Source organism: Ascaphus truei, chromosome 2 (genome assembly GCF_040206685.1).
Source record: "Ascaphus truei isolate aAscTru1 chromosome 2, aAscTru1.hap1, whole genome shotgun sequence".
NCBI classification, from domain to species: domain Eukaryota; kingdom Metazoa; phylum Chordata; class Amphibia; order Anura; family Ascaphidae; genus Ascaphus; species Ascaphus truei.
This window is the reverse complement of record NC_134484.1, coordinates 384329198-384348938: the sequence shown is the minus strand read 5'-3', so window position 1 is coordinate 384348938 and position 19741 is coordinate 384329198. Positions and strand designations below refer to the sequence as shown.

The following is a 19741-nucleotide window of genomic DNA, read 5'->3' as shown; positions in this document are numbered from 1 at the left end:
AAACGTTGACAGTTGGGATGAGGTTCTTCTGTTCTTACGCAGTGTTTGTTTTTTGCCAAACATAATATTTCTCATTCAGGCCAAAAAGTTCTACCTTTGACTCGACTGCCCAGATAACATTGTTCCAGAAGGATCATCTATGTGCTCTTTGGCAAACTTCAGATGTGCAGCAATGTTCTTTTCAGAGAGAAGTGGTTACCTCCTGGTTATCCTTCCATGAACACCATTCTTGTTCAGTCTTTTTCTGATAGTTTAGTCATGAACACTCGCATTATCCAAGGCAAGAGTGGCCTGCAGACCCTTGGATATTACTCTAGGGTTCTTTGTGACTTCCTGGATGCTTTGCCGGTTTGTTTTTGGAGAGATTTTGGTAGGACGACCATGCCTGGGTAGAGTGACTGTGGTCTTTAACTTTCCCCATTTCTCTGACAGTGGATTGGTGGAGCCCCAAATCCTTAGAAATGGTTTTGTAACCCTTTCTAGATTGATGAACATCAATAACGGCTTATCTGAGGTCCTCAAAGCTTTCTTTTGACCGGGGCATGACATGTTTCCATACGCCTATATGGTGAAGACCAAACTCACAATGTTTCTTATCATTATATAGGGTTGGGCCTCCCAAACTCACTCCTCAAGATCTATCTAATTATTTAAACACCTGAATCTAAAGATTCCCTTTAATTTAGTTGATTAAACCAGGTTTTCACTTACTTTTGCACTACCCTGGCTTTTAATTACTCATTGTTTGTCTAACTCATATATCATTTTGATTCAACATACATGGAATTGGTTAATATAAACACCATTGGAAATTTAAGATGACTGGTTTTGGTTCAACAATGTTATCATGGAAAAACTATGAAATTTCTTTAATTATCATTGGGATCTAAAACTTTTTCTTGCTACTCTAAATATTTGAGAATAATTCCTGACTCCCATCTCCACAACTACTTTACCCTATCTTCATCATGATCATTTTATTATTGAATACAATTAAGCGGTCTTCACCATTTTTGGGGGGGGGTTCAAATTCACCTTTAGACATTCTACGGACTTGATTAAATCTAGACCACATTGGCAAGAGACGCTAATTTCCATTGCACTTTCACCCTAACATATTGTCTCTGTATGTTCAAACATACCTCAAACATAAACTTTTCTTGTGAAAATGAAGGGGAGTTTTTGTTCAACCCATAGAGAGATATCACAAAATTATCCTTAAACATGTCACTGAAAATGGCTTACAGGCATACCCCGCATTAACGTACGCAATGGGACCAGAGCATGTATGTAAAGCGAAAATATACTTAAAGTGAAGCACTACCTTTTCCCCACTTATCGATGCATGAACTGAACGGCAATCGTCATATACGTGCATAACTGAAGTAAATAACACATGTGTAACAGGCTCTATAGTCTCCCTGCTTGCGCACAGCTTCGGTGCAGGTAGGGAGCCGGTATTGCTGTTCAGGACGTGTTGACATGCGCATGCGTGAGCTGCCATTTTTCCTATTGAGCGATATGTACTTACTCGCGAGTGTACTTAAAGTGAGTGTACTTAAACCGGGGTATGCCTGTATATAGTTTATATATGCCTGTATTGTGGTTGCAGGCCAAAATGAACCTAAGCATTGTTTGTTTTTTTACTTTCTATCAATCAGCTTCTTACGTCTTATCTGCATGCATATTTTTGTCTAAGAACTACAAAGAGCAGTGACTCACTGCTAAGTGGAATAGTAGGGATCACCCTTAGGCTGCGCTTATAGTGCCTGCGAAAGCGCCGCGAGATCGCGTCAAAACAAATGTATCGACGCCGGTGCGTGCAATTATAATAGGTGCGATGTGACGGCATGACGGCGTGGTTGCGATCGCTGGAAGTCACTTCAATTTGATTTTTCCAGTGACCGCAGCGTCGCCGTTACCGGCACTATAACCGTAGCCATAACTTGGTTTATTGTGCTACAAAATGGTGTTTGAAGTTAAATGTCATACACTTTCATTTACTGCATTATGTCATCTATAAGGGAATCTTTCAATTACTACTTCTTGCCAACATTTCTCCATATGTATGCCAGCATGCAATCTTTTTAGTTCAATTTAAATCACATTGAGGAATTGAAAGTGTACTTTAAGTCTTAAAAGGTAAGATAATAAACTGATGCAAACAGTACCTTCCTACTAATCCCAACCACATATGGTCGCTTATTCTAATAAACTATAGATAGACTGTACACTAACTGAAAATGTCAATAAATCATTAATTCCAATAAACTGACAAGTTAATATTAGGCTGTGAAATGCAAGCATTTTAAATGTGAATGCTGGTTGATTTTACCAGCAAGAAATTGAATTTCAATATGTTGATAGTCCTTCCAGCAGCAAAGGTGAAAAATGTTTGCACTTGCGAGGGTGTCTGGGGGAATGTGGGAGGAAAAGGTTCCTACTCCATTATAAGAATGATTGGAAGCAGTATTGCAGTTTTAAACCATCAACGTGAAACTGTCTACTTGTGTAATATGTCAAAAGATTATAGGATGTTCCAACCTTCAGCCATTGAGAATCTTAGTAACATTGTATAACATTATTAGCTATTGATCCATTAAATCCTTATTGCCCATGGAGACCTACCTACAGTATTAGCTCTCTCTTTTGTAAAGCACATATTGGTGGATTCATCTAGTAGCGATGTGCGGTACCGCATCCCGTGACTTTATTAATGCCGGATTGGGGTGTTGATACCCAGTAACCCGGCTTAATGATTTCCAGCCATACACAAAGCCTTACTTACTACACTACAATAGGTTTGCTGCGTGTGCTACAACCATACTACAAGAAACCCCAGAGAGCCTCATACGTCATTTGGTGGGTTAAAGTTTATGTTGTAGGCACCATATGATGGGTAAATCCAAGATGGACTCATCAACAAATGTGTATGTTTAGGTTACACAATTAAACAGTCAAGCAGATGTAGCCCTTTTTCTGAACCCTCCCAAAGGAACTACTGGTCACTGTACAACACCTGCGGCTCCAGGAGATCTGAGCCTCCACTAGCTGGGAGCCTGGTGTAACACTTATAGCGCAGCGCCTCCACTTACCCAGGATCCCCGTGATGTGAGATTCCCCTGGGCAAGAAATACATACACACACATGTGATGCAACCAACTTTACTGTAATAATGATAATGCACGGCAACCTTATCACTCTATAATGCAACGTAGCAATAACACATATCAATACACACACACCGCATATCCTTATACATAACCTTAGCAGCAATGCCTAACACCCTAATAACTGGTACCGTCCCTATAACGGTAGTGGCTCAGCCACGCTCCTAATGAGTACTGTCTCAGTCTCGCTACCACGTGCTCCACACCGTGTCCGTGTTCGGTAATGTTGGTATAGGCTCAGTTCTTTAGCCACTCGCTCAATGTTCCTAAAGAGTTTAGCCTAAGGCGGGATCAGCGCCTGTTGACCGGTGTTGGTGCACTTGATGTTACAATATACCTTCCGGTCACGGCGGTGACCGGTACCTCTTCGCAAAGGGTCAGATGAATCAGCGGTCTGCCTCCTGGGTCTCAATGTCCAGCCGTCTGGTCCAAAACGACTCGCCGGCAAAACCTGCTTTGCACGCTTGTCCCTTTGTCCCTAGCTGTCTACACAGTAAAGGGCGATGCTCGCTACCACTATGGGCGTCCCTGCAGCACAGAAACCTTTGGTGACTTCAGGGAACACTCCTAGGGGCCTACGGGGTAGCTTGTCCTATGCAGGTGGGTCACTGACCCCCTGCACCCACTCTACCTCTCCCTTCACTTCCCGGATCCCTTCTGACTAACTAGCAAACACACTGCACTCACACTGTACCTGCAGCAACCGTGCTGCACAAACTTGTCAGTGCACACAGCACTGACAGCCGTGACACTGACAAGACTACACACTCCACACACTGCTAAGGGCAGGGTCCCTAACCTAGGGGCCGTCCCTCAGTACTTACCCCTTACCCTGGTGGGGATTGGGGCCTGCCTGGGATCTGGGGAACTACCTTATCTGGTGTAGGAGCCACTCGCTCCCTACACCATTCCTTCCCCTTCCTGCTCCCAGCTCCAACTGCCGTTACCTAAGCCGGCAAAATGTATCTCTTTCTGCTCTCCCAGTAACCTTGCGCTCCCATTGGCCGCTTGCAGACACCTGGGGGACTTGGCCCTAAGCCTCATGGGAACTGTAGTCCCGCAGAGTCTGCAAAAACATTGGGGCCACGTGCGCGCTTGCCCTGCGCATGCGCGAGTCCCTAATTGCCGCCGCAACCTCCTAGCTACTTCCGCGCCTGCGTGAGCACGGCGCTTGTGCGAGCATCCGTAATGGCGGCCCCCGCTATCCGGGTGCGCCGCCGGGACTCCAGGGACTCGTAGCGCTCCCTGCTCTGGCCCCCACCTTCGCGAGCAGCCGGCGGATCCGTCGCTGGCTCTGGCGGCACCCGCGATCGCTCGGCATGGTACAGAGGGGGTCTTCGGGACCAAAATAAGACCGGGGCTACACAGAAAAAGTATTTGTAATGAATAAGTTCATTATTTATTGTAAATACAGTAGATTTTAACATTTCAATTGCTACTGCTTTAAAATATCCAATTTTCAGCATTATAATTGTAACGGGTATTCCCTCTATACCAATCACAGATACCGTGTGTGTGGGTGGAAACCTATGTGTTACCAGGTGTGTCAGGCTCACAGGAGGTCTGAGCCTCCGCCAGTGAGAGCCTGGGGTGAATCCTCTGAAACGTTCTCGGTTTCAGTGCCTCCACCTGTGTTGGGTTCTAGGGATGTAGAAGGTTGCCTACACAGGACCCGCATATACAATAACCACATACACAGGAATGTATATAACCACTTTACTGTAACACAGAATAATCACACACATAATACTAATACTTCCCCTAGAGGGTAACTCCACAATATAACTCAGTCCCAAGTGTCCTTCACTCCACTAGGAGTGTACCTACCCACCACCGTGTACCCCCACACCATGTCCACAGCCTAACCCCTTTGTCCCGTGGTCAGAGCTTCCACTATGTGTAATTATAATATGTATAGGATACGTTGGTGCACTTAGGAAGGTACCTGCCAAGCGCTCCTGCACTCGGGCCTACAAGCAACTTCGAAAAGGATCTGCCGCTTGGTGATCCCGTCTGATCCTGTATTTCCTCGCACGAGGGTCCGCCAGGGGCAATCCCACCCTGGAGACAGTCTCTGTCTCTTTGGGCACAGACTTGAGCCCAAGTCTCTTCTCGGGGAACGCAGTGTCCGCTGTGTCCCTATCTAACACTAGTACTACTGTGACAGGGTCCCTAGCCTACGGCCTGTCCCTGTAGCACCACAAACTGGGGAGTTCAAGACCTATCTGGGGCCTAGGGGGTTACTGGCCTAATGCAGTGGGTCACTGACCCCTGCACTCACCTCCTTCCCCTAGCTCTTCCCAGTCTTGACTGACTAGCATTGGCTCAGCATGCGAAAATGTATCAAAAGCCCTGCTGCAGGGCAATCCTAAGCCCTATTGGCTCCCTGGCGTCACATGGGGCGCTGCTGAGGCTCATGGGACATGTAGTCCCTTCCAAGAGCCTTCCCTGGTAGGCTAGCGTTCGCGCGCTGCAACTGCGCATGCGCCACTATTCAGGGCCGCCGGGGACTCACTGCGCATGCGCGAACTTGCGCAACATGGCGGTGCCCTGCACGGGAGCCGCCGGGGACCGCTGGAGCGCTGGAGCGCTCCCTGCTCAGCCCCCACCCTCCAGATTGGCCGTCGGGTCTGCTGCTTGGCTCCGGCAGCACCCACCAACGATCCCGGGCACAGAGATAATGGGGGGTCGCAGAGCAACGAGGGGTGACCTGGCTACATCATAATGTTCCACTTCTCTTTAGAATTTGTACAATAAACATTTAGGTCCATAGTTACTAGGCAGTGCTGTGCCAACCTTCCCGGACCTGATGCTGTCTTACAGAATAACACTTCTAAGTAAATATGGGCCCTAGTCCCCTGGGCTGCAAACCCATACATTTTATGATAGGTGCGAATGGCAGTAATATTTAAATCTGATTACGTGTCTAAAGATACAAGTTAATGTCGTTGGACTGAAAGACATTTTATTTTCATATATTCTAAAGCAGTGACTCAGAAAGTCTGTATCAACAAAACATTGTGCCATAAGCAATCATGGGTGGAAGTTTGAGCACAGTATGCTATTTATCAATCTGCAAATATGCATTTTGCCACAATATGATAATGTTGTTGTTTTTATTTACCACTGTGTTAATGATGAGAAGCCTCATATCAAAGTTTCTTATAATTTGTAAGTCCCACAACAACCCTATTTTGTGGTGACTAAACAAAGGAAAAAAGACAGACACAATTATGTTTCCTTGAGGCAATATATATAGCTGTTACAAGGAGGCCTTTTAGCAATTAGATTGCAGTAGGTATTTTATCACAAAATAACTGTGAACCAATGCAAAAATGGTCATATGTCTTAACATATTTGTGTAAAACCCTTTCTGTGCTGGTGAACAACTTGTTTAGGAGTGTAAAGACAGCAAAGGTTTGCTAGCTATTCCAATGGTTATAATTTGTTTGCTGTCAGGAGGAGTTTTTAAAGAGAAAACAGAGAAATCAAGTTGTGTAAAACAGGACTACTTCATCAAACAGATTTAAGTCAACAAGGCTGTAAAGTGTCTTCATGCACCAGAAAATGTCTTATGGAGTAGCACAGCTTAGTACATATGGGCCACAGAGATTGATTTTTTTTTAAATGGCAAAATTATTTGTTAACCCAAGTATCAAGTATATTTTTAGACACTGGATTTATTAATTTATAAAATGTTTTACCAGGAAGTAATACATTGAGAGTTACCTCTCGTTTTCAAGTATGTCCTGGCTATAACAATACATGGATACATTAAATTAACAGAGGTTATACAGCCAATTTCATGGACAGACAGAGTTGGGAAATTGGGCATAGGGGATAAAAGGGCTGGTGAGTTTCAGATTTAAATAGAGCAGCTTTAACATCAAAAAACATCAGCGAACAGCAGCAAACTGCTCACACCCTTTAGCTGCTCTTCATCTGCACCAAATGCTGTCCGCCTTTGGGGCAATGCAGATATAGACTGAAGGTGTTCAGATTTAATTCAGCTGTGGATTCAACGTCCTTGGTCCTCCTGCCTCATTAACATTCTAATGGGTGGGGTTGATGTTCCACATAGTACAAGCAAAAGCAGATGTTAACAGCACGCTGGTTCTGTGCAGAGGGGAGCAGTTATTGTGGAACACCATCAGGTGCCTTTGGGGCGATGCAGATATATACTGAAGGGGTTCAGATTGAATGCAGCTGTGAAATGTTCTTGCATGTTCAAGCATGGAGGTTTAATTCCAATCTTCACTACTTATACTCATTGAGTATAACTTTTGACAAGTCACGTTATCTACCTGTGCTTCAGGTACTCAACATTGAGCTTTCCTGGTCTGGGACTAATTCTGCCTATATATTCCTTGCACATGTCAACACTATAAATGAATACTTTTACCATTGTATTTACATTAAACTAAAAGTAGGCTTTCTCCTATTTCTGTTTTACAGTAGATGTAAAGTCTGAGGTTCCTGGTGGGTTAGACCCCATCACACCACTAGACCTACGAACAGATCTCAGGATGGTGATGCCCATTGTGGACCCTCATTTGCGAGAGAAGCAGCTACAGCAGGAACTTCTACTGATCCAACAGCAACAGCAAATTCAGAAGCAACTTCTAATTGCAGAGTTTCAGAAGCAGCATGAAAACCTTACCAGGCAGCACCAGGCCCAACTCCAGGAGCATTTAAAGGTACTCATTAAACTTAGATTTTTATCAGTTTTCACAGATAAATGGGTGGGGGGGATACAAAAATAAAAAGAGGGAGGGGGGGATACAACATTTTTGTGACAAATATCTTACAAATAACAACAATCACATTACAAATCATACAACTTTTGGTAAACCCCATACCTTACACACAACACTCCCAAATTGTCTCTCCCTCCGGGAGCGCACCCCTATCTAGCAACCCAGGCCTCCCGGACTCTATCATACTTCCTAGTGGTGTGGTTCAGGAATGGGGTAAGTTTTTCCATCAATTGAACATCATTAACCATTCTAATAACTTCTCTTCTGGAGGGTGGGAGTGTCTTTTTCCAGCTGCTACAGCACATCTAGCCGCTGTTAAAATATGGAGAATTAATTTTTGTGTATAGTGATTTACATCTTCAATAGGTTTGGCCAAAATAACAAAAATTGGATCTAGCGGGATTTTTATATCAGTCACGTATTTTATTAGTTTCAAAACCATCCTCCAATATACCTGCATTACTGGGCAGAACCACCAAATATGTGCCACATCTCCTAATTGTCCACAGCCCCTCCAACATCTATCCGAGGTCCCCGGAAACATCTGTTTTAATCTTTGGAGGGGTGTAATACCATCATAACACTATTTTTGATATATTCTCTTTGTTACCGTACATATAGATATTTTGCCCGTATTATCCCAGATATCCTCCCAGTCCTCCCTTGTTATTTCAGTCTGGAAGTCCCGGTCCCACTGGTCCATATATTTATGATTTGGGGTATCTTTCTTTAGAGTTAGCCCCTGATATAAGGATGATATCAAATCTCTTCAGTATTTTTTTTTGTTTTACATAGATCCTCAAATCGTGTATATCTAGGGAATTCCTCATCATGGAGGCCCTGACACACAAAGTGTCGGTCTTGCATATACCTAAATAGCTCAATTTAAGGCAGACCATACTTTCTCATCAATTCCTCAAAAGATATTAGTTTATCCTTTTCTAATAAATCTCCCGCCTCCAGGATTCCTCTCTGTTTCCAAACTTCAAAACCCTGACCCTGAAAGCCCAGGGTGAACCCTGGATTACCGAACAGAGGCGCAAGCCTAGAAGGGGCCGACACAACCTTATATTTCTTTTTTGCCATCTGCCATATTTTCAATGTGAATCCAATTACTGTCGGTTCTGACTGCCTCCTGGCTCCCATCTGTAAGGCTACGGCCCCGCTGTCTGCGCTGCACACGCGCCTGTGAGGCTGGTGGCGCGTGCAGCTGAGTTTCCCAGTCTGCAGTGAGCTGTAGGGGTAAAGACAGGGGGGGGGGATGGGGGAGTGATGGGGGCGAGGCCATGATGTCACCTGACAGGTTCGCACTCATTGGCTGAACTATCAGGGACGTGGCCTAGTGCTCCGTCGCGACTCCTGATCCCAATTTTCTTGAGAGCAGGAGTTTCTGTCGGCGCAGCACAGCAGCCCCCCCTCACAGCGGACCTGGCCCCATTGTGGGGCGGCTCTTGTCCCTGCATTGTCCGCCACAGTGGGCGCTACAGTAGCCAGTAAGGACCTGGCCTTATGGACCTGCTCGCCACAAACCTGGACCGGACCGCGAGGCTGAGGTGGGGAATGAGAAGCACCGACCTGAGACTGCAAAGCCAGGTCCGCATTGCGGATTTCGGCATTGGTAGCCAAATTGGGTTTGGAGAGAACAGCAATACTGATATCCAGTCCACGATGGGGTCAAGGCAGGCGGCACAGAAGCGATGGTTGAGGTCACAGGCTAGGGTCGGCAACAGAAATGCTTCAGCATAGAGCTAAAGCGAAGGAGCCTCAGCGCAAGGGAAGGTCTCCGGAACAGAGCAGCTACAGTGCAGGGGATCCAGCGCAGATGCTCCAGCAAGGGAGGACCTTTAGAACAGGAGACAAGGAGACTGGAAGCTTCAGCGTAGGCTGCTAGCAGCCCAGTAGTTAATGTGCATTGTATCAAATTAGGATGTTAAGGAAGATATATACTGTATCTTAGAGAAGAAGTTTGTAGCATAAGTAATATATTCTTTTATAGAAACCAAACATCTTCATTATACATTTTATAGACAGCAATTGCTTTTTTTTCTGTATCAAAACACAGGGCTGCTACACAGTAAACTTTTGCCCCCGTGCCTCTCAGCATTCACCTGGCTACTAAATCAGTTGTACAGTAGATGCTCCTGGGCTGCATCACAAAACACTAGTATCCAGGGTTACAGAAATACTTCACATATAGAACAGCATGCAGGGGCATCTCCACATCCACATGTCCCCCCTCACGTTCTGGTCTTTCTTATTCTACTTTGGATGTTTAGTACAAAACCGGCTGCAAGCTCCAGGAACCAGTGCAATGATAATAAATGATCTATGAAGTTCATAAGTACATTCACAGGGCATCCGCGTAATAGGCACTATGTATGGGAGAAGTATATAGGGAGTATACGACAGGGATGGTATCCGCAATAAGAAGCCAAATAAGACTGAGAACTGGAATATAAAGCCTCCTAGGCATATTTTATACTGCATCCAATGAACTCTCAAGTCGTGATATTATCGGTGTGGAGTAGGCAAACAATACTCACTATGAATCACCGTTTCCCTCTCCTCATGGCCACGCAGTACTTGTATCAAGCCTCTGCATATCTTAGCAGCGTCACTCCGATCAGCGTAGCTCCAATGAAAACAGAAGATCAAAATGGCAGCAGGTCCTAGCAAAGCAAAACTCACCAGCCAAAAGTAAATTGAATAAAAAAACTTTTATTTAAACTACATTAAAAAATAGACATCCACAGACAAAAATAGCTCCTCCTCCCACGCGTTTCACGCCGTCACTGGCGCTTTCTCAAGGAGTATTTTTTTTTTTAATGTAGTTTAAATAAACGTTTTTTTATTCAATTTAATTTTGGCTGGCGAGTTTCGCTTTTGCTAGAACCTACTGCCATTCTGATCTTCTACTTTGGATGTGTCTGGATTTATATAAAAATATATTTGATAGTGAAACTCTGCACTGCAGTGCTTCTGTTTCTATAATAATGACATTACTTAATTGTCAAAATTTGGAAATACAGAGCAAATTAAAAGTGAGACTGTTGTATAATTGATTTATAAATAGCAGCCATATTTGTCTCATTTACTGTAAAATCTATAACTATTACTAACAAGTGAGCAGGCGCAGTTCTGTGTGACTTTGTTTGTTTAACAGCATTATATTTTGCTCCAAACAGCTCAGTGAATTTTTTTTAGATTAGAGGTTCTGGAGAAATTTGAATTCCTGAAAAAGAAAGTAGAAATTGCACTCCTCCAGTAGTCGTGGTAAACTGCGTCCTGTAGATAAGGTGCTAAGATCCTGTGCCCATACCGTTGGACACACCCAACATACTACACCATAGGATCAGCAATTTCAACAAAAAACAGCTTCTTTAATATACAAAAAAAAGTCTTTGTGTTTCTGCTTATCTACTCTCTTTTGTATTCCTTGTCAGTTTGTAACTTTTTTTGTGCTATTTTCATTGATTGATTATTTTTAAACTGTTTTGTTCACTAAAGGAGCTGTTTTTTTGATGAAAGTTCTGGGAGCACGTGAGGATCTCTTCTCACTTATCTACCCATTATTTGAGTGCTGATCCTATGGGGTAGAAATGTTAATTCTGGAAATGGTATACAACATTATTTCCATGTTTACTTGCCTGTTAACACTGGAATGAAGGATTGTTTTATGCTTATTTGTGGTATGCAATCAACAGAATGTTAAAAAAAAAAAAAAAAAGCTTTTGTGGAAATATCAAAAGTATGTTTAATAAATTGCACTGGACAATCGTAAGCAAACTTTAAAACTGATAACATAGCTTTTGCTATTTGCACCATTTTTTCTCACAAAAATCCCTCATCTTTATTTATGTGAAATATTTTAACAGGTATAAAAATAGACGGGTGTGTGCCGAGCACGTGCATTGTAAGTGAAACTGCTTTGTGTTTTGTCACTGAAATTGTATTTTGATGTAAAAGTACTGTGTCAGGTTTGGATATAAAAGTACTGGTACTGTGTCAGGTTTGGATATAAAAGTACTGGTCCTGTGTCAGGTTTGGATATAAAAGTACTGGTACTGTGTCTGGTTTGGATATAAAAGTACTGGTACTTTGTCAGGTTTGGATATAAAAGTACTGGTACTGTGGCAGGTTTGGATATAAAAGTACTGGTTCTGTGTCAGGTTTGGATATAAAAGTACTGGTACTTTGTCAGGTTTGGATATAAAAGTACTGGTACTGTGGCAGGTTTGGATATAAAAGTACTGGTTCTGTGGCAGGTTTGGATATAAAAGTACTGGTGCTGTGACAGGCTTGCTTATAAAAGTACTGGTACTGTTTGCTTGCCTGATGACATTTTCATCTGCATGAACGACTTTGAGTGCTGTGTAAATTATGAGCTAGCGGGGACGCGCTATCGTGCACGCGCCTGATCGTGATGCATTTTCGTCTCCATAAAGGCGTTTTAGTCCTATGAGAATTTAGGTAGGTGCCAGCAAAGAAGTTTCACTTCAATAACTGAAATTCCCATATTCCTTGCAGATCTATTGTGGACTGCAACAATATAATATGAATGTATGGGTTCTTCTGAAAGACGTTGTTGCAGTGAATACTAATGAATAGCTCCATACATATGTAATTCCCCCAAAGTCCATTTTGCATTGATTGTGGACTAATAGGGGTCCTCAACATTTTTCATTACGAACTTACAGCGAAAGGGCTCATTATTGGATCAAAAATAATAATAAATCACTCCCTGATTCTACTGAATGCATATACTGTACTAACAAACAAAATATACTTACACAGCAAAATTAAATTTTTTGTAAACTATTAATTATTATTAGAGATGGGTGAACTTGTAAAAATCCAATTTTTTTACCAAAATCTGATCCACATACAGAAATCAAAAGGCAGTTTGGGCACTAAAACAGTTTTGGGCATGCATCCTAATCCACTATCAGATTTATTCTGCATGGATTTTGGGAAATGTGTAATCGGATGTTATATTAAATCCAATTGCGAATTTTTCTAAATTCAATTCGCTCAGACCCTTTTGTATGGGTTTTGCGAGAGAGAGAAACCTATTTTAATATAGTCCCAAATACTATATGTATCCTCCCCACACAGCATGTGGAGGCACCTGTGCTCAAAAAGAGGCGCACCTGGGAGATATGCAAAGTATATTTAAATGACATACCACACAGCTCCTAAAACATTTGCACAAGACCTCTCCTGACAAGCCAGATACTATGGCGTTTTTTTTGAAGAAGGGGTACTGTCAGGCACAACATGATCTGAACCCACGACCTCTGCTAATCAGGGCAGCAGTTTTAACATTGAGCTGCTGGATAGCGCCACTCTCACAGCTTACTTTTGAGCTCTACTTCTCACTGCACACACCTGTAGCCCTCTCGCTTCCTTTAAAAGCCCTTCCACTTCCTGTTTGCCAGTTCAATGTGCCTTGCACACAAAAGGGAGAACACCTGGGAGATATACTAATAGGATAAGCACAGTATAATAAGGAAGCCAGGGGGGGGTATCCCTCATAAGTATGATTTAGCTAGTGTAAGTAGGGAGCAGTGGAGCTAAAAAATGAGCTGCAACAGTGGAGCTATCCAGCAGCTGGTTTGACTCACTAATAGACCTGCCCTGAATAGCAAAGGCTTTGAGCCTGTTGGGCCTGACTGTACCCCCTTCCTCACATAGTACCTTAGGTCCTGGCTTGTCAGGACAGGCCTTGTGGAAATACTTTATGTAACGGTGTGAGTAATTTAAATACAATAGGGCCCCACTTCTCGGTGTTTCGCTTCTCGGCGTTTCGCTTCTCGGCGATCCGCCACTACAGCGGTGCTGAAAAGGGGGCCGCCCTGTCAGTGCATGCACAATAGGGGGACGGCCAAAGCTGCGCATGCGCAGAACGGGGGAGTGGCCAAGTTTGCACATGCGTAGAAGGGGGACGGCCGAGTCTGTGCAAGCGCACATGGGGAAGGAAAGACGGAAAATCGCCGGTGGACATAGCAAATGCTATGTTCTGCTTTTCAGCGTTTTTTGCTTTCCGGCGGCGGCGTTGAACGGAACCCGTCGTATGAGTGGAGCCCTACAGTATATAATTGGTAATAGAGAAAGAAAAAGGTTCCTTCTACAATCTGCAGTGAGTACTCCTAAAGTATCATAAAGTTTTACATCTAATAATAATGAAATATGTTGTAACAACAGACAATTAAAAACTGTGTTGACGTTAGTCAACAAATTATGTTTAAAATAAAAAAAATTAAATGACCCCTAGTCGACTCAGTGGCACTATACACTGTACGTAATAACTCTAAACGGCATTGAATGCCTTATAAATAGAGGATGCAATATTGAAGCAGCTTCTTGTTAAGGGATCAATCCGTCAACGATGCTGACATTGCTTTAATATATATTTGATTGAACTCTAAAAAGTTGAAGCAATAGAAAAATAAAGAAATTATGTGAACAAAACTGGTGTTAAATGTGTTGAAACAATATATCTTACAAGTACTTTATGTCTAATCCAAGACTCACTCAAGACTAATGGTGAAAATATTAAATTATGTATCCATTATCTTAAGTGTTGGCAGCAGTGAACCCAGAAGACCCACACTAAACTCTGGTGATAACAAAAGTAGCAACATTGTTTGAAAACATGAAACTTTAATAAAGTGCTATCTAGCGTGAAAAAACTCGCAGTGCCAATCAATACGGTGATGAGATAGACTGAGGGCATTCATTTGATACACTAATTCTAAGTAATAAAGAAACTACTAATATAATCTAAAATTGAATAGATAGTAATCAAAAGACTAAACTATCTTCACTACAACTACAACCTCCCACTGCACTAATAACTCTAAGCTGCAACTAGTTTCCAATCTGTAACATACTATCTGTTTTGAAGACAGAATATATCTAGTTGGTGGTAGTGGCTGTTATTATAGACATAGTGTGATACACGCCCATCGACATTCTAACTGCCACTTAGTCTTCTTTTGCGGATACATTACAGGTATTAGACACAATAATGAAGTGTGATAGGAAACATAGGATTAAATACCAATCGGTTTCCTAGACAACAAACACTATATAGGAAACTGGCTGATACTCTCCTTGTAGCCCAAGAAGAAACATTTGTGAAACATGCGTGATTTATTATTTACATCACCAGTAATTCAGCGATATTAGGTGGCAGTAAAGCTCCAAAGTATGCTGAGAAAGTGGAGCTATCCAGCAGCTGGTTTAGTTCACTGCTTGAACTTCTGCCCTGAATAGCACAGGTTGTTGGGCCTGACAGTGACCCCTTCCTCACTAGATGCCTTAGGACCTGGCTTGATAGGATAGACCATGTGGAAATATGTTAGGAGGTGTGGGCTATGATTCATTTAGATATACTTTGCATATTTCATTAGCACATCTCCTATGTGCTCTTTCTTGAGCACAGGTGTCTCTCCACGTGTTGTTTGAAGGGAGGTTTAAGGAGACTTATAGTGACTATACAGAAACCCCCATATTTCATTAGCAAATCTCCCATGTGCTCTTTCTCAGAAAACCCCGTATTTCAGGATCTGGAGTCCGCAAACAAATTAATATTTTTTTTTAATCTGAATCTATTCGCGGATTTTGAGTGATAGGAAAAAACCCTGAGTCTGCTTTTTTGAGACTGATTCGTGAAAATGCACAGGTGAAAGGAACTGGCAAATTCCACGACAAACTTGAATTTCTATTAGAATTTCGCCCATCTCTAATTATTATATTATACAAAACTACTGGAAGTGAACAGAATTTTTGTACTGTATTTTATTTAGTCAATCATGAGCATGGCAATAAAAGAGACACTGTTATTTCAGCACTCAATTAAGATTGGTATATTGACTCTTAGCCTATCTCTTACCCATCAATAATCATTAGTAAAAAAATAAATGTAGCCATGTGACCATATCCACACCAAAGAAAACGGAGCTGAAGGATTCAAGTATAAATCAAAATAATTACAGTCTCATTGCCAGCCAATATTTATGTTGTTAAGTAATAACTTTGAGTGGTCAGGGAATAGTCCAAAGCTTCCTAACGCCAGTTGTTATGGATTCAGCTAATGTCAGTTGGAAGCCAATGGAGATGTGTAATGGAAAGGGAAACACACAGAAGCTTGGAGGTAAAACTGTACCTTTTACCGGAGCTGTGTGACCTTCATTAATATTTATTTGAGAGAAAAATCTAACTGTACAGTACTGGTAAAGAGTTTTTCTAATTAAAATTAAATATATAAAAAAAACGAAAAAAAACACAGTGTCCTTACTAATTAGGAGAATATGTTTTCTTTCAATACCACTTTTGTGTTAAAAAATAAATCTCAATTTCTTTGTAATGCAGCATTTTGTTCCAATTACCCAGCCTACATTCTGGAGGAAAATTGCAAAATAGGGAAAATGTTGGTCAATAATTGTTGGACTGGGATGTTTCATGTCTCCCTGATTCATGTATTTGCACTTCTCAAAGGTTAAAATAGTTTTTGATTTTCTTCAAATTGTCTTAGAGCCTCTCCCCTTAAACAAGCAGTGGGGCAGCAAATGTATTTAATTCAGCAGATCTGTTTCCTGCAAAGTTGAGTACATTTTTCATATTAACAGAGCTTCTATTGTCACTCTTCTTGACCGTTATCCAAAGAGGAAAAGAGTGACTATGAATGTTTCTCTTAAGAACATTTACAACTGACTGTGAATTGTTCCCCAGGGCATATCTTCCATTAAGTTCTTTGTAAAGAAATGTGATTTCCAAGAAAGCTCTGTTTTTGCAACCTATTCAATGCCAGAGACGTGATGCAATGTTCAACAACACATTGAAGGCCTTTCTGGCATGAAAGAGGTTAATGTGAACCATCACTCCATATTCAGAACTGGGCAAGCTTCAAAGCTATATTCATTTTTACCAGCAAATTATTACAGTAGATCACTTTTCTAATGGAAGATTTACGCAGTGTCTAATCATTTAGCTTTTCCATATATATATATATATATATATATATATATATATATACAGTGTTCGACAAACCTATACATTTGCTCGCCCCGGGCGAGTGGATTTAACCCCCAGGCGAGTAAATATTGGCCCAAGCAGCACACGTTTGGTACTAGGTGGCGAGTAGATTTTTTTGTGTGGCGAGTAGATTTTTTGGTGATTTGTCAACCACTGTATATATATATATATATATATATATATATATATATATATATATATATATATGTAGCCCCGAGGTAAAATTTGAATCCCTGGCCCCTCTACGCGAGTGCCGTGAGGTAGCGGGTGCCGCCGGAGGCTGCGACGGACCCGACGGCACTTCGCGAGGGTGGGGGCCAGTGCAGGGAGCGGTGCAGGCTGGTTGCCGGGGACGCGATCGGGCCATCGCTAAGGCCGCGATCGCGTTGCCACCGGCTCGGCAGCTTAGGCAGAAGGCGCCGCCATTGCGCGGAGGTTCGCACATGCGCAGTAGGGCGGAAGCGCGCGATAGGACTCCAGGGATAGGGAGAGGTCGCGCGAGAGTAGGGAAGTGTAGAGGGAGAGTGAGGCGGCCATTAGGGGTTCGCGCATGCGCAAGGGAAGAGCGCACGCGGCCCCAATGCTTTAGGCAGCCCCTGGGAACTACAATTCCCAGGAGGCTTAGGGAGACAGGCACCAGGTGCCCCAGAGGAGCCAATAGGGCTGGAGGAAGCTCAGCCCGGGAATATAGATACATTTCCCGGGCTTTGCAACAGTCAGTCAGGGCAGAGCAGAGGAAGGAGTAGGAAGGGTGCAAGGAGTGCGTGGCTCCTGCATCAGGTAAGGGTTCTCCCTAGATCCCCAGGCAGGCCCCAATTCCCGGGTAAGGGCAGGGGGTAACTGAAGAGGGACGGCCTTAGCTAGGGAGGTGACCCTTGAGTGTGGAAGGTGCTGGTTTGGCAGGGCCGCAGCGGAGAGAGCTGTGGGCACTGTCAAAGAGGCACAGTGTGCTAGCATTGTATGTGCTGCGGGATCCAGGTGGCTGTGTGTGATTGCAGCTGTCTGTGTGTGTGTCAGAGCAGGTGCTTTGGGAGTAGCTAGTTAATAGCTAGTTGTCAGTTACAGATAGGACGGGGTAGCTAGGGGAAGGGGGGCAGGTTATTGTTCACAGGCCCTAGGAGCTTTCCCCAAGCCATCCCAGGTTGCGGTTCTTCAGGGACAGGCCCTAGGTTAGGGTTGCTGTCACTCTCGTAGTAGTTAGTGATAGGAAGGCGGTTGCTGTGCCCGTGCGACGGTGGTGTTGCCGTGATTCGGTTGGAGTTTCCGGGAAGCGGTGGGACCCTCGTTGGGGTTCCCGGCGGAAGACCTGAATAAGGATCAGACGGACGTCTGACCCTTTGAGAAGTGGTTGCGGTCCCGAGCATCGGAGTGCTCGGAAGGTATCTCAAGTATTCTAAGTGCACCAACTGGGCCCTAGCTTAACATAGTGACTGCGCAGTCACCCACGACCTTTCGCAGGATTGCGGGACATTGGGTGTGGGGTGATCACAGGACACTGGGTGGGGAATACCAGACATTGGGCTGAGGTGATGCGGATAGAGCATCCGGTTATGTTATGATGTTATGTACTGTGTTATGTGTTATTAAGTAAAGTGTTAGCTATTGTTTTATATCTACGTGTGTTATGGTATTTCTTATTCAGGGCTATCTTTCCTAACGGGGGATCCTGGGTAAGTGGAGGCGCTGCACCAGGTAATGGTAAGGGTTTCCCCAGGCTCCCAGCTAGCGGAGGCTCAGATCTCCTGGAGCCGCAGGTGTGTTTCAGTACCAGTAACCCTTTAGGAGCAGGTGTGTTGCAGGGAAAGGGACCGGTTAGACCACGAGGGGCCAATGTGAGATTGGGTGGGTCGGCCGGTTCACAAAAAGGGTTACATTTGGAGGCGCTGCTGAGATATCAGACCTGGGGTGCCCTGTACATGTTTTTCTAAATTTGTGTCCTATTTTTGTTCCACCATGTGGGTGCTCTCAAAGCAGGAGGTCTACGCTTGGGCCTTGAAGGTGAACGTGACTCCTAACCGCGTGATTGCCGTGGGGGCAGTCCCGGCTGGCGTGCCCTTGTTAGAAGTCCAGGCGCAGGTTCGGAAGCTCCCTGGACTGTCGGGTACGTGGGTCAGAGGGCGAAGGTATGATGACACCGTGCAATGGAGTACTGTCCTGATATATGTAGGCCAGACCCTAAGCGAGGAAGATGGCCCTAAGTTCTTAAATTTGCCCGGGGGTTCCGACCGATGGGTGCCCCTTTATCTACCCTGACTTGGCAGTTTCTACCTGCACCGAGAGCCCTATAGACATTGACCGTGAGCCCCACCTAAAATGGCGGCTCCCGGCAAATCAAAATGGCACGTGTGCGGCTGACTGCCAGCATGCACAGGAAAATGTTGCAACCCTTCTCCCAGGACTGGCGGGAAAGCCAGAGCCCCGCCCCCACACTATGAGTGACTCAGAACAGAGCTCGCAACATTCCCTGAAAGACTGTGCTGCTCCTCCTATAGAGTCCACCAGGGGGAGGGAGTGTCTTGAGCAGAAATCAGAAATTTCTGTTCCCCCTAAGGAAAGCAAGGGATGCCGAGGAAAACACCCTTGGCTGTATAGAATAGTACGGGCCCCCCATTTAGACTTGTCAATGGTGGTGTGCCCGTGTGCATTAAGAGACTGGAAGGCGACTGGTGGATGGGCGGACGGGTCCCCTGAGTTAGCCGTTGCCCTCACGATGACCGTGGTAGACGGGGAAGAATGCCTGCACGGCCGTCTGCATGAATGTGAGTGTCCTGTGGG

General features: G+C 43.9%; 1 protein-coding gene across 4 annotated transcripts in view; it reads left to right on the top strand.

Annotated features, from left to right (window-relative positions):
- Nucleotides 1-19741, top strand: part of HDAC9 (histone deacetylase 9) — an 869204-nt gene that overhangs the window by 622598 nt on the left and 226865 nt on the right. For 3 of the 4 annotated variants that reach the window (XM_075587185.1, XM_075587187.1, XM_075587186.1), the window contains exon 6: nucleotides 7626-7867. In XM_075587185.1, coding sequence (XP_075443300.1) covers nucleotides 7626-7867 — 242 coding nt within the window. The remainder of the gene's footprint in view (nucleotides 1-7625; nucleotides 7868-19741) is intronic. The other variant, XM_075587188.1, reaches the window with a different exon arrangement.